Genomic DNA, 14,024 nt, shown 5'->3' on the forward strand with positions numbered 1-14,024 from the left:
CACTTGCGGCATCACAAAGTATTCTAAGACCCGTTACTGCATGCAATTAACCTTGATTCACACTTGAAAACCTTTCAAATGCCATGAAAAAAAAAATCAAAAATGTATCTATCCATCCATCAACGTGCATTTACAGTATTCAAATAATGCACTTGGGTAACTCACCGGCAAACATAACCTCACGCAATGAAATTTAAAAAAGAAATAAATTATTCAAAGAAGAGGAAAAATATATACTGGTTCCCCTGTGCAAGTGCTTTATTCATTGGATTACTGTACTGCATGCATTTTAGATGCCTTGTACTTGCACAGAAATTACCCAATACCCCTAAAACATTGTGACTTATCAAACTTTCATATGATGAGGGGAGAAAGTCTCTCGCTTCTGTCTGCATCACAACACAGTACAGTGACTATCCTTGTACAGTTTTTCCCGCCATGCCACTTGTCCGTGGCCGCCTTGTCTCGTAATTCAAAATGCCAACTCTTGCCGCATCACAAAGTATTCTAAGACCCATTATTGCATACAATCACCTTGATTCTCAGTTTAAATCTTTCAAATGCCATGGAAAACACCATTTCCGAAATGTATCCAACAAGGTGCAGTTACACTTTCAATAATGCACTTGTATAAAACATAACCTTACGCAAAGAAAGAAAAGAAAACAATTCAAAGATAAGAACAAAATATGCTGACTCTCCTGTGCAAATGCTTTATCTGTTGGATTACTGTACCATTTGCATTATTAGATGCCTTGAACTTGAACGGAAAGTGCCCAACGCCCTTCGTGGCTTATCGAACTTCCATATGAAGAGGGAAGGAAGTCTCTCGCTTCCGTGTGCATTGCAACACTGTACGGTGACCCCTACCCTTGTACGATTTCCAGGTCTGCACTCCTCTCCTTTAAAACCGTAAGTACGTTTGGGCTCGGCATTAAAATATTTAAAAAATGCAGTTTCATCAGCACTGATAATATTGTTCGGTGCGTACAAACTGTTATTATATGAGCCACGCTTTTTCGGCAACTGTTGGCGTCGCCAGTGTTCGCGGATCATGTTTCTCTGCACACTGTCTGTTACGTGATACTGTAGCTTTCCAACACTGAATACAAAAGAATTACAATTTCACTCGAACTTAGCACATATGAAGCACACTGTAGACACACCGAAGTGAGTGAAAGTGCGGAAAGCTACCCCTGCATGTTCCAGAACATGCGTTCTTTCAGGATGCAGAGATTTTTTGAATTTAAATTACTCAGAAAAATACTATTGTTTTAAAATGTAAAGACAGTTTTGAATTAAAAGACAATTTCGTTCATGGGACCGACATTGTTCTTCGAATTACAAATTATCCATATTTCGAATTAAACAATTTAAATAACACGCAAAATCGTACCTCATGTTTCCGGGAACGAGAGCTTCTTCTAATTAGGCGAGATTTTGGATTAACCGATTTCGAATTATTGAGGTTCTACTGCACAAACTTCATCACAAACTTCAACCCTATAGAAAACACAAATATGGTTCATAGAATATATCAACCAATCTTATACTCTAACCCATCTATGTGGTGAGAGATGGCAAATGGTTTCAGATAAACATTATCATGCAGCATTTTCTTGCCTTTAATGTATTTTATTTCACAATATTAATCTTGGTTACAAAAAGTAACTGAAACCACTTCAGACTGAATGAAAGGAGAAAAAAATATCAGAATCAATAGAAAGAGAAAAATAACTTACCCACACTGTCCAAGGCATATCCCCGTCTCTTCTCCAGGTACAAGTAGCGAGCACATAGCCTCATTAGAGGTGTTTCCATCATACGAATTAGATCAATGTCACTTATCCAACCATTTGTTTTAAATAAACGCTTCAGTTCAGCCCACAAGTTATCAGTCTTTAGGTATGCCTGTAAGTCTTCTATTTCCTTATCTAACAGGATGTCTGTCTGTCCTGAAACAACACCAATCTTCTCTCAATATAAAAAACATGTTAAATCAACCTTATCTTTCTACGCATCCATTAAAAGTTATTCTTTCATACATGATGGTGAAAGTACACCATTTAGTTATATTTCTGAAGCAGAAATATATATCTATATATTTTTTAAATATTGACTGTAATTTCAAATTGCTGCTTGGATTAGGTATACAAAAGTTGAAAGTAGGCTCAGTTCAATTTTTGTAAAAAAAAAAAAAAAAAATGCATATATATTGGCTGTATATTTCAAATTTTTGCTCGGATTAGGTATACAAAAGTTGAAAGTAGGTTCGGTTCAATTTTTGTCTGTTTATAAGTTACAACATCGTGGGAAAATGGTTCAACAGGATTTCTCAAAATTCACTATTTTAAGGGGACAGTCAGGTTCTATTCTTAACTAGTATACAGTGGTGTAACAGTATTAAGGGGGCCAAAATAGGGAATACCAAACATATCCATTAATGTTAGCTGCATCAAAAAACTGAACATAATAAACATTGCATGAAATAATTTCCTATCTATGTATTATGTTTCATGCATTTTTTGCCATATCCGGAATTCTGTAATAACGGAGATATGCACAATTATTTCATTTTCACAAACTCTCAAATATGTTTGTATTAGTTCTAATTAAACAGTGCACATAACAGAAATATAGAAATTTAATTTCTAATAATTTTATTACAATTTTGCTTTACATCGTACAGATAGGTCTTATGGCAACAATGGGATAGGAAAGGGCTAGGAGTGGGAAGGAAGCGACCGTGGCCTTAATAAAGGAAAACCCCTTGTATTTGCCTGGTGTGAAAATGGGAAACTACCGAAAACTAGTGAGCTGCAACAGAGTGAGCACAACATTTCGTATGCACTCAACGAATGCATGGAGAAGGCGACTCGTGATTATCACGAGAGTTAACAAATGTTTCCGATGAACCATGAAGTAAGGTAGCTAACGAGTATTTGGGACATAGCAGAGCGGTTGTGTCATAGGAGAGCGATCGGTGTTTGTTGAATGCTCCTTTCGTACTGTAGGTAAACTGTGGCTCTAACCAGTAAGCCTGTATTAATTCAGCGTCAAGATGAATGTTGATGATGGTACAACACTGTCAACCTCAAGTAAAAGCTCGGACACTGTTTCTGCTGACGCAAGGCAAAATGTCAAAATTACTGTATGTGCTGAAAATAAAATTAAATCAGGAGAGTTTGTAGTAGTAGAAAAAAAAGGAAATCAGTTTCAAGCTCTGCTTGGACTAAATTCGGAGAGGTAAGGGGTAAAAATACTTTAATATACATGGGATTTGTCTAGTGCTTCTCAAAAATTTTTAAGAAGACAGCTGGGCCCTCAGTTCCTGTAAGACACATATGTGTTCAATCGTGTTCTAGTATGAATAAAGTTCATGTAATGCCCGAGATGAAAGAAAATTTTCAAGATGTTTTGGTTATACGACCATTTAATATGTTCAACGGACCACAGTTTACAAACTAAATTCAGAAAGCCCGGTCAAAGGGAGCACTTGTTTTCAAACCCTGATATGTAGGGCCTATAGCTGTATTTCTCCAGAAAAATACGTTGATAACATATTAATTTTGCACAACTACTTATACAGGAATACAGAAAAATCACAAACGTGGGGAACGTACTATGTATATAACAGTTTTCCTGTCTTCAGAGTTATTTATTGTAAATATTTTATTACTTAAAAGTCACTTTCTTTCTTTGTCGTATGGGCCTACTGAGGACCACAAGGCTCGTATCTTCTCGTCACATGGGCCTTCTGTTTTCTCCTCGTCCAGTACTCCTTCATTTTATGGCTGTGAGCCAGTTCTTTCCTCTGTCCACATGAGTCTGCTCATCCCTGTATTCCTCTTACTACTAAGTGACATTGGAAAAATTCCCCGCTGGATGGCTTGCCGAAACTGTGGGCGATCATGTATAGACTCATGCGTGATCCCAGTTGCTTCAGGTCTGATACGATGGAAGAGATCAACTTGTTCCTGGATGCCTTCCCTCTACCTGCCACAGCGAAGATCCTGCTGGTAAAGGTGCGGGGATTCAGGGAGGATAGGTGCCTGTAAAAAACCAGGCGCCTTTTTCTTATACACGTGACGATGTCTTCTGGATGTTCGTATAGTTCACCGTTGTGCCAAATTCTGTATGTGCCTCCCTCTTCTCTTTCGGGTCCCAGTAATATCTTCAGGATCCTCCTTTCCTTGCATTCTACACTGCTGTTTGTCGAAAGTGAAACACTCAGAAGCAATGGTCTGAAACACGCCAAAATCAGAGGACGTGTAGAACAGTGGAACCATAATAAGTGATATAAATTGGAGAGAGATGGCGTGCACGTAGGCCCAGCAGCGCCCTTCTGTGTGTGACCGGCCAGGGCAGTGTTACGCAACGCTCAGTCAGTGCGGAGTCATCATACGAAGTGGAAATGTGTACCTCAGTGCCACTGTGTCTCGCCGACATCACAGGAGGTAATATCAGCATGTGAGTGCGTTCGAACGGGGCAGAATGATAGGGCTCCATGAGATGGGTCTGTCGTTCCGTGACATTGCAGCTCGTACAGGGTATGCTGCTTCAACAGTGAGGCGTATGTGGAACCAGTGGAGAGAAGAGGGCAGTACACAGCGCCGACAGGGCACTGGACAACACAATGTGACTACAGCACGAGATGACCGCCATCTTGTCCGCTTGGCCGTAACGGACGGAACAGCTTCGTCCACGGTGTTGGCTTGACGTTGGAACACTGCAACGGGTGTGGGGATGTCTACATCGGTGGTTTGACGCCGTCTTCTGAGGGCCGGACTGGTGGCACGCATGCCATTGCGCCGGCTTCTATTGGCCAGCAACCACCAACGTCGTAGACTGCAATGGGCACGTGAACACCGACACTGGCGTGCTGAGTGGCAAAATGTGTTTTCAGACAAGTCCCGCTTTAACTTGTCCTACAGTGATGTCCGCATATGCGTTAGACGCCGCCGTGGCGAACGCCATCGAGCAGACTGTATTGTTGAGCGGCATAGTGGACAAACGCGAAGTGTGATGGTTTGGGGCGCAATTGCCTATAACATGCGATCTCACCCCTTACATCTTGAAGGCAATCTGAACAGCTACCGCTACATCAGGCAGGTTTTATAGCCCAAGGATTTGCCCCTCCTGCAGGCCGTTCCAGACGCCATATTCCAGCAGGACAAAGCCCGGCCGCATGTGGCGAGGAATGTGCAAGCCTTCTTAGAAGAACGACAGATATCACCGCTTCCCTGGCCTGCTCGTTCGCGGGATATATCACTCACGGAACATGTCTGGGATATGGTCGGTCGGCACCTTGTTCGTTCAGGTCCTCCTGCAGCCACTGTTGATGATTTATGGATGCGCCTACAAACCGCGTGGCAGAGTATTCCCCAGCAGCATATTCAGACGCTCTTTGATTCCATGCCATGACGTCTAGCGGCTCTGATTGCAGCGCATGGTGGCACTACGCCGTACTGAATTTCCACTGTCGTCGTGCATGCACAGTTCTGTAATTGTAATAATTTGTGTCATGTCATGTCCCTAATATGTGGAATAAATTGCATTGTGATCACAGCTCTCGACCTTGGTGTTTCACTTTCAACAAACAGCAGTGTAGCTTCCTGAGAGGGCCTTTCCTGATCATCACGAGACACTCAGAGGCATAGAGAACAGATGGTTTTTGCTACTGTATTATAGCACCTGAGTTTGGAGGTTCTTGGAGAGGTACTTTGATGCGTAGATGCTTCTGCAGGAGTGGTAGGCCCTCTCAAACTTAAAGTTAGTGTATTATATACTGTATTTAAATAATTTAATACCCCCCCCCCCCCAATTTAGGGTCTATGGTTGCAGGAAAACCTACAAGTTTACCATTAGACACATTGGGTTGTTCTCCTTCTCATTCATTCAATTACTTCATAACTACTCTTAACTAAGGATACAGCAATTAGACCTGTTTTCACTTCTGAAACAATAATAGTTGCAAAGAGTATTTTCTAGGAGACAGTTTTAAATGACAAATAGTGCTTTTTTTTAATCACGGGTTAAATTAATTTAATGCATTACATAAACTTTCTGACGATATATATTTCCTAAAATTGTATTTACTTTATCTTCCCACTCGACAAGACGCTTCACAAAAAAGAACAAATATTGATATTACCAACTGAAAATAAATAAATAAATAAATAAATGAATGAATGAATGAATGAATGAATGAATGCTCAGACTTGTACTGCATGAGTCACGTGTGTTATAGCGCCTGAGTCTGAGGTTCTTGGAGAGGTACTTTGATGAGTAGATAGTTCTGCAGGAGTGGTAGGCCCTCTCAAACTTAAAGTCAATATTATATACTGTATTCAAATAATTTAATACCCCTACCCCCACCCCACTTTAGGGTCTATGATTGCAGGAAAACCTACAAGTCTACCATTAGACACACCATTAGACATAGCACTGTTTTAGGGGAAACTGTTTTTGTAGTACGGCTAGATGTATCAAAGTTTGAAAGCGAGCATTCTCTTTGACTGGGGAACAATCGGCCGGGTGATGCCGAGTGAGCGAAGGCCAAATTCAAATGGTAGCGATTACACACAAATTGAGTTTGGGAAAACCGATCTCCAATAAATTCATGCATCGCTCCCTTGCAGTACTCAGCAGAACACCATCTTCAGAGGTTCAAACCCATTATTTGCCAAATATAACCTCACAGCTACGCGGCTTTAACCACACGGCCAACCCACTTGGTAAAATATTTTATATCTGATATTTGTTGTTACTGTATGAGTTATAATAATGTAGATATTTGAGAATTTAAATTTGACTGGAAATATACCATTTGGCATTTGACATGGGGATTCATGTCAACAGAGTGGTGTCTAACTATTGACAGTAATGTTTACTTTGTCAATCTGGAAAATGAATATTCACCTGGTCATGAATTGTTCAATAACAGCTAGTTCAGAAATGATTATGTGAGCTTATAAAAAGGTTCTGAGACGAACTCAAAAGTCAATATCTTACTACAACCTTTTTAACAATTTGTGTTTTTCCTACCTCAGATGTATGTTCACTTTCCAGAACAACAAAGTAAACATTATTATCAACAACTTCCTTTCCCAAAAATGTTATTCCGTACCTATCATTTTCAACACTGCCAATAAAGTATCTAAACCTCTTGTTGTAGGAAATTTTACAATGGTGAAATCATTTACTTTTCATTCTGAACTCTCTTTTTCCTCCTCTTTGTCTGCTCCTTCATTTTCATTTGCCTCATGCTCATCTACATCTTGATTAGATAATGTGGGGGTAGAAGGCATGCTAATATATATATATATATATATATATTTATTTAATGCCAAAAAGGATTATGATACTGAGTAAATCAACTTTAATGTTGGCAGTACATTTTTTACCACGTTGAACTCAGTGTAATTTAGATTTGATTGAGAATGATTCAAATATTTTGTACAACACTGCTGTTACAATTAAGTGCATTGCAGTATTTTTACAAAAAACATTTTTACAAGCTGCTTTACATTGCACCAACAGATAGGTCTTATAGTGATGATGGAAAAGGTCTAGGAGTGGGAAGGAAGTGGCCGTGGCCTTAATTAAGGTACAGCCCCAGCATTTGCCTGGTGTGAAAATGGAAAACCACAGAAAACCATCTTCAGTGCTGCCGACAGTGGGGTTCGAACCCACTATCTCCCAGATGCAAGCTCACAGGTGTGCGCCTCTAACTGCACAACCAACTCACCCGGTATTTACAATACTAAGACCGTAAGAAAATATGATGCATTATTAATACATACTTCAACTCAGAACAGTGATCAGTTTCACACATTGATTCCATTCTTATTTGTAAAATAAGTTAGTGATTGGATTCACCACACCTTGAGAGTTGAAGAACAATTAGATCTAAATAATAAGCAAACATACAATAAAAAATTTATATTAGTGATACCTCGATAGTGCATTCCTCATTAACACATTTTTCCCGCTTAGCACGTCGTTTATTCGAAGTCCCGATTCTCTCATATTAAATCTATATAAAATACCTCAGTTATCGCGTCACAAATTTTCACTATTACCGCTTAGTACGATCACATTGTGTTAATGGTGGACAGTGCATAGACGCAGAATACGAGGCTCATGGCAAACGTGAATTTAGCAGGTGAATATTCGTAGTGTGGCAGATCAGAGTGTATAACATTATCTCTACCAGTGCAGTGTTTCTGAGTGAGTGTTAGAGAAGTGATTGGCAAAAGCAAGATTTGAATAGTATTCGCTAGTTACGAGCAGACTCTCTGTAATATAAGGACCGCCATAGTTATTTTAGTTCAAAGTTAATTTTCCACATAGCTGTAGTTTTGATTAGGTGCTAATCTTATAGTTGTAGTAGGTACTTCTTACTATCAGTTATCATCATTTAACTTTCAAGTTGCCAGCATTTAGAAACCAGGAAACAAATGTCTCTAATTTCAGCCTCCTTTCACCACTGTCCCAGGCAGGTCATTACTGCGTCATGCCAGCCCCCTCGCAGAATACCGCTAACCATCTCAAAGACATTCTTGCGCCGTACCCTACTTCCCTACAAATAGCACATGTCAATATACAGAGCATTGTCTCACATTTCTCAGAATTCTCCAAAATATTTTCAATCTGTAATCTGCATGCTATAATGATTTCAGAGTCATGGCTGCGTCAGTCTATCCCTTCAGCACTGATTAAAATGAGTGGATACACTTTAATTAGGAACGATAGAGAGGGAAAGCCTGGAGGCGGAGGTGGAATATTTATACGTGATGATTTGAAATACAAGGTAATATTTAAATCGCCAAGTGAATACTCTTACAGACCGGAGTTCTTGTTTGTAGAAATTGAAGTTCGTGGTACGAAGTGTTTACTCGGTGTAGTGTACCACCCACCGAAGACTGGAAACATCACGGATCTAGAAGAAGCGCTACAGGGTTTAATATCCAGGTATGAACATATGATTTTAATGGGAGACTTCAACACTGACCTGACAAATGAAACCACTGAGACTAGGCGACTAACATGCATGTTTGAATCCATTAATATGACAATTCTGCCCTTACAACCCACACACCATGTTGCAACCTCGCACACACTCCTCGACCTAATCATTGCAAATACCAATATTGACACATGGACAGACGCCTGTGCCAGGCCTTTCCCGCCATGATATGATTTACGCTGCATACTCTTTAAAATGACCAAAATACAGGCTAAGATAATCAAATACAGGGATTTCAAAAATTTGAACGAAGAAGCTCTCATTGAGGACGCTCTGAGCACACCATGGCACACAATTCAGTATATAAAGGACATCGACGACAAAGTATCTCATTTTAACAAACTTCTCTTAACTTTATATGACAGACATGCCCCATTACGTACTGCTCGAGTAAAGCGACCCTCTAACCCTAGGCTCAATCAAGAAATTCATGATAAAATGAAAGACAGGGACTCAGCCTATAGTTACTATGTGAAACATCCAGCGCAGGAAAATTTTGAGAATTATAAAAGACTCCGAAATAAAACCACACAGATGATAAGAAACGCTAAAATACGCTACTCTTACGAAATTTTAAATACACATGACTCTGCTCTTGCATGGAAGACTCTCCGCGATATGTGTCTAAGTAAAATGAAGGCAAAGGACAGTAACTTTATTGTACCTTTGGATGATCTGAATGAGTATTTTAGCTCAAGAAACGTCCAGATGAACAGAAATACCAAGAGGGCCACTATTGACAGAATATCTTCAAAGGGAAAGCATGGTGGTGAAACATTCTACTTCTCTCACGTGACTCCAGGTGATGTAAAGAGCGCCTTCAATGACATAAAGTCTACTGGACACGCCGGAATAAACCTGTCCCTTTTAAGAAGAATCCTAGACATCATTCTTCCTACAATAACGCATATTATTAACACCTCTCTTGTGATGGGAATCTTTCCTGAGAACTGGAAAAATGCCATCATCCGACCCTTGCCGAAAAACAGTACCCCCACAACCCTTGACGATTACCGCCCTATTAGTATCCTCCCTGTACTAGGAAAAGTACTGGAGAAACTAGTACACACACAAATGACAGACTATCTCTTACATCATAACTTACTTGACAGATATCAATCAGGGTTTAGATCGAACTACAGTACCAGCACAGCATTAGTAAAAGTAACTAAAGACATTCAGCTAGCAATGGATAACGGACAAATGACAATTCTTATTCTTCTTGACCATACAAAGGCATTTGATTGCACAGATAAAGATCTTTTACTAGCCAAATTAGAAATGATGAAATTTTCTAATAATGTATTATGCTGGGTACATTCCTATCTCAGTGGACGTGTACAATGTGTGTCAGTGGGAGACAATATGTCTAGATGGCAAAATACTGAGATGGGGGTAGCACAGGGTGGGGTGTTATCACCACTTCTGTTCTCCCTATACATGAATGACCTATCAGAACAACTGACGAACTGTAAATATCACTTATACGCAGACGACATCCAATTGTATATTCATACCAAGCCGAATGACATACAAGAAGCAACCATGAAATTAAACGAAGACTTATTTAACATTAACGAATGGACTAGTAGCCACTGCCTGAAGGTAAACCTATTAAAATCGCAAGCCATCATAATAGGATCTTAAAAAGCGCATGCCAAGTTAGAAAGCATCAACATACCGGCTGTCAAGATCAATGAAACACCTATAACACTGAAAGACTCTGTTAAGAACCTTGGAATAATTTTTAATAAGTATTTAAGTTGGTCAGAGTACGTAACAAAAATTTGCCAACGTGTACTCGGTTCATTACACTCAATATACAAACTGAGGGATTTTCTACCTGTCAAAACCAGGAAACTGCTCATTCAAGGACTAATACTACCAATATTTGATTACGGTGACGTAGTCTACAATAACATAAGTTGTTCACTTGGTTCTAAACTTCAACGGGCGCATAATGCCTGCATTAGATTCATTCTAAATGTTCCACTCCATTCCCTCATCAGCCCATTCCTCCATTAGCTGTCCTGGTTAAGATTAAGTGATAGACGTAAGTACCATGCTGTTTCTCTTCTTCACAAAATACTGCAAACAGGTAAACCACATTATCTGAGAACAGATTTCAACTACCTCTCTCCTTCAGGTCTCTCTCCTCAAGGTCATCAGTACGAACCCTGCTGTCCATCCCCACTCATCACAGTAGTGCGTATAACAAGTCATTTGTACCGGGCACCATACGTTCCTGGAATTCTCTCCCGGCTGAAATTAGAGACATAAGCAACCTAAAGCTATTCAGAAGAATGTGCTGGAAATTTTACCTACACTCAGATTAATTTACTCTTAGAAGCACCCTTAAATGTTAGATTATTAAGTTAAATGAATAAAATGTCAATGTAAGGTTACAAACACTATAGTTTATATTTTTCGAGATATAGTTTTAATAATAGTAAATATCATAAATTAATTTTGTAAATGTTAAAATAATTTTTATGATGCTTTACATTTCATTCAAATTACATTTCACATTCACTTTAAATTATAATAAACTTATTTTCACTTTTAAGTAGTTATAATGTTTATGCAGGTGCATAATTATATGGTTTGGCATAATAGCAGGCTTCATAGCCTGAGCCGCGCCGTGTACAGAAAGCCATTAATAAATAAATACATTTTTCTTAGTCCTGAAAATTTTATTTGTCAACCCTTGTGAAACAAACGTGATTTCCACCTCAGGTAAGATCCGGTTGCCACAGTTGCGTGATTATGGAAAAAGGCCTTAAATTCCTGAACTTCACAGGATATGTTGCACGTTAGGGTAACAAGCTGTTAGCCTCAGGAATGTTCAATTTTGCTTGCCAGTTAGCTGCAATATTGCTGAATAACACAATGAGTCTATTTGTGCTGGTATTTTGCATTCCATTCAGAAGTAAAAAATTTATTTTGTGTTGAGTCGTACAGTGAAATGTAGCGACTGTCGCGTGATATGGTAGCCTATATTAGGATCTGCAATAATACTTCGATATTTTTATTGGCCCCCCTGCATATGTTTTCATATTTGATGTTTGGTGTTTTTCACACCGTTCAGTGCACTTGTTATTTTATAAGCCCCAGAAGAAAAGGTTTTCATATTTGTTCTCTCGTGTTTTTCACACCTTTTAATACTTTCCTCTCATCTTGAGAAATGGCAGATATAGTTTTCACTGTACCCGCAGATACATGATGTAAAATGCCTTCATTACAAGTAATGAAAATCATTTTCTCCGTATTGAAAGAATCTTAATTTATAATAATATAAGAAATTTATTTTAAATCAACCTATTCAATACAGTATAAGTTGTTAACGCATTAGTTAAACATCGTTAAAAATAGTTGAGACATGTTTCGCCCCTTCTGTGGGGCATCATCAGTCATATCAAATACCTCAAAATTCTACCAGACGTCTGGTTGGAAATTATAAAAAAATATGTTGCATGAGTGAATACATTAAAAAACATTTACAAGACCTTATCATTAACAAAAATATCAAATTGATTTAAAAAATGTTACACTAGTGAACACGTTGGTGAATTTTCTCTCAAAACAAGGCCATCATATGTACAGTATTGACAATAATGGTAGTTAAAGTCTTATTTGATGCTAAGTTCGAAGACAGTTTAAAATTTATATACAAATATTGGGAGTGAATGCAGGATACATATAATTACAATTTACTGTACGCATATTTTACATTGTAAAATGATGTGGAAAAGCATTCTAATTTGTGTTAATTTTCATTTAAAAAATTTGTTTTTGACCTCAATATTACGTTCCTGATGTAGTCTAATCAGAAATGGCTTCAAGATGTGAAATTTTGAATGTGATTTATGACCAGCTCATGTAAAAATGTTGCATTACATCGTAATTCAAACTTGGATGTCTATGATGACTAATTATATTTTAGACTCAAACAAAACAAAATAGTCTGCCAAGTTTGAATTACGACGTAATGCAACATTTTTACATGAGCTGGTCATAAATCGCATTCAAAATTTCACATCTTGAAGCCATTTCTGATTAGACTACATCAGGAATGTAATATTAAGGTTAAAAAAATTTTTTAATGAAAATTAACACAAATTTAGAATGCTTTTCCACATCATTTTACAATGTAAAATACATGTACAGTAAATTGTAATTACAGTAGAGTCTCGATTATCCAACCTAAACGGGACCTGGAGTACGTCGGATAACCGAATATGTCGGATAATACAGAATATCTTTGAAGATGAACTGAAACAAACAGGAAGGGTATACTGTATTGCTATGTTTTACGGTACTCTATTTATTGATTTACCAATTCAATTGTACAGTAGATGCAGTACTGAACGAAAACATTCCAAATGTCTTACGAAAAGAAACTTGTCAACAATGTCTGCTTGCCTGCTGATTCACGTTTTCTTGGTGCGAGATCCCGCCATCAACGATAATCCTTCATTATGAGTCATTTTTTTCTCCTTTTGTTCTGAAATGCCTTGTTCTTCTTCTTCTTCCTAATTTTCGTTAGCATTCACAAAATCAAGAATATCAGGATCAGTTAGTTCAAACAGCTGATCTTGTGCACACCACTTACATCTTGAGTCTTAGCATCCTCACGGACAGGAACGCAATTAAGTAAGGGAACAATGTTTTTCCATGTCTTCTTGTCCCACCTCCTCTCGATGTTCAACCTCACTCAACAATATGTTCCAAGACTTTCTAATGTCGTTGTTCCAACTTCTTCCCATGACTGCGCTATCCAGTATGCAACGTCTTTCATTTTGTTTCATTGCCATTGTTCATTTTCTCTATCAGAGATGAAAGGAGTTTCCGGTGATATTTCCTCTTCAATGTTTCCAGCACACCTTGGTCCATTGGCGGCATAATGACGTCACGTTAGGAGAGAGGAACATGAACAGGAACAATAACAGAAATGTTTTAAATGTCAAAGGCTTCTTTGCTTTACCGATCGTAA

The 14,024-nt window shown here is 38.4% G+C and overlaps 1 protein-coding gene across 1 annotated transcript in view; it reads right to left on the reverse strand.

Moving 5' to 3' along the window:
- The window catches only part of LOC136874623 (malonyl-CoA decarboxylase, mitochondrial), a 93,975-nt gene that overhangs the window by 13,343 nt on the left and 66,608 nt on the right, over positions 1-14,024 (reverse strand). Inside the window, exon 8 of the mRNA XM_067148254.2 lies at positions 1,743-1,955. Coding sequence (XP_067004355.2) covers positions 1,743-1,955 — 213 coding nt within the window. The remainder of the gene's footprint in view (positions 1-1,742; positions 1,956-14,024) is intronic.

Source organism: Anabrus simplex, chromosome 1, assembly GCF_040414725.1.
Source record: "Anabrus simplex isolate iqAnaSimp1 chromosome 1, ASM4041472v1, whole genome shotgun sequence".
Lineage (NCBI taxonomy): Eukaryota > Metazoa > Arthropoda > Insecta > Orthoptera > Tettigoniidae > Anabrus > Anabrus simplex.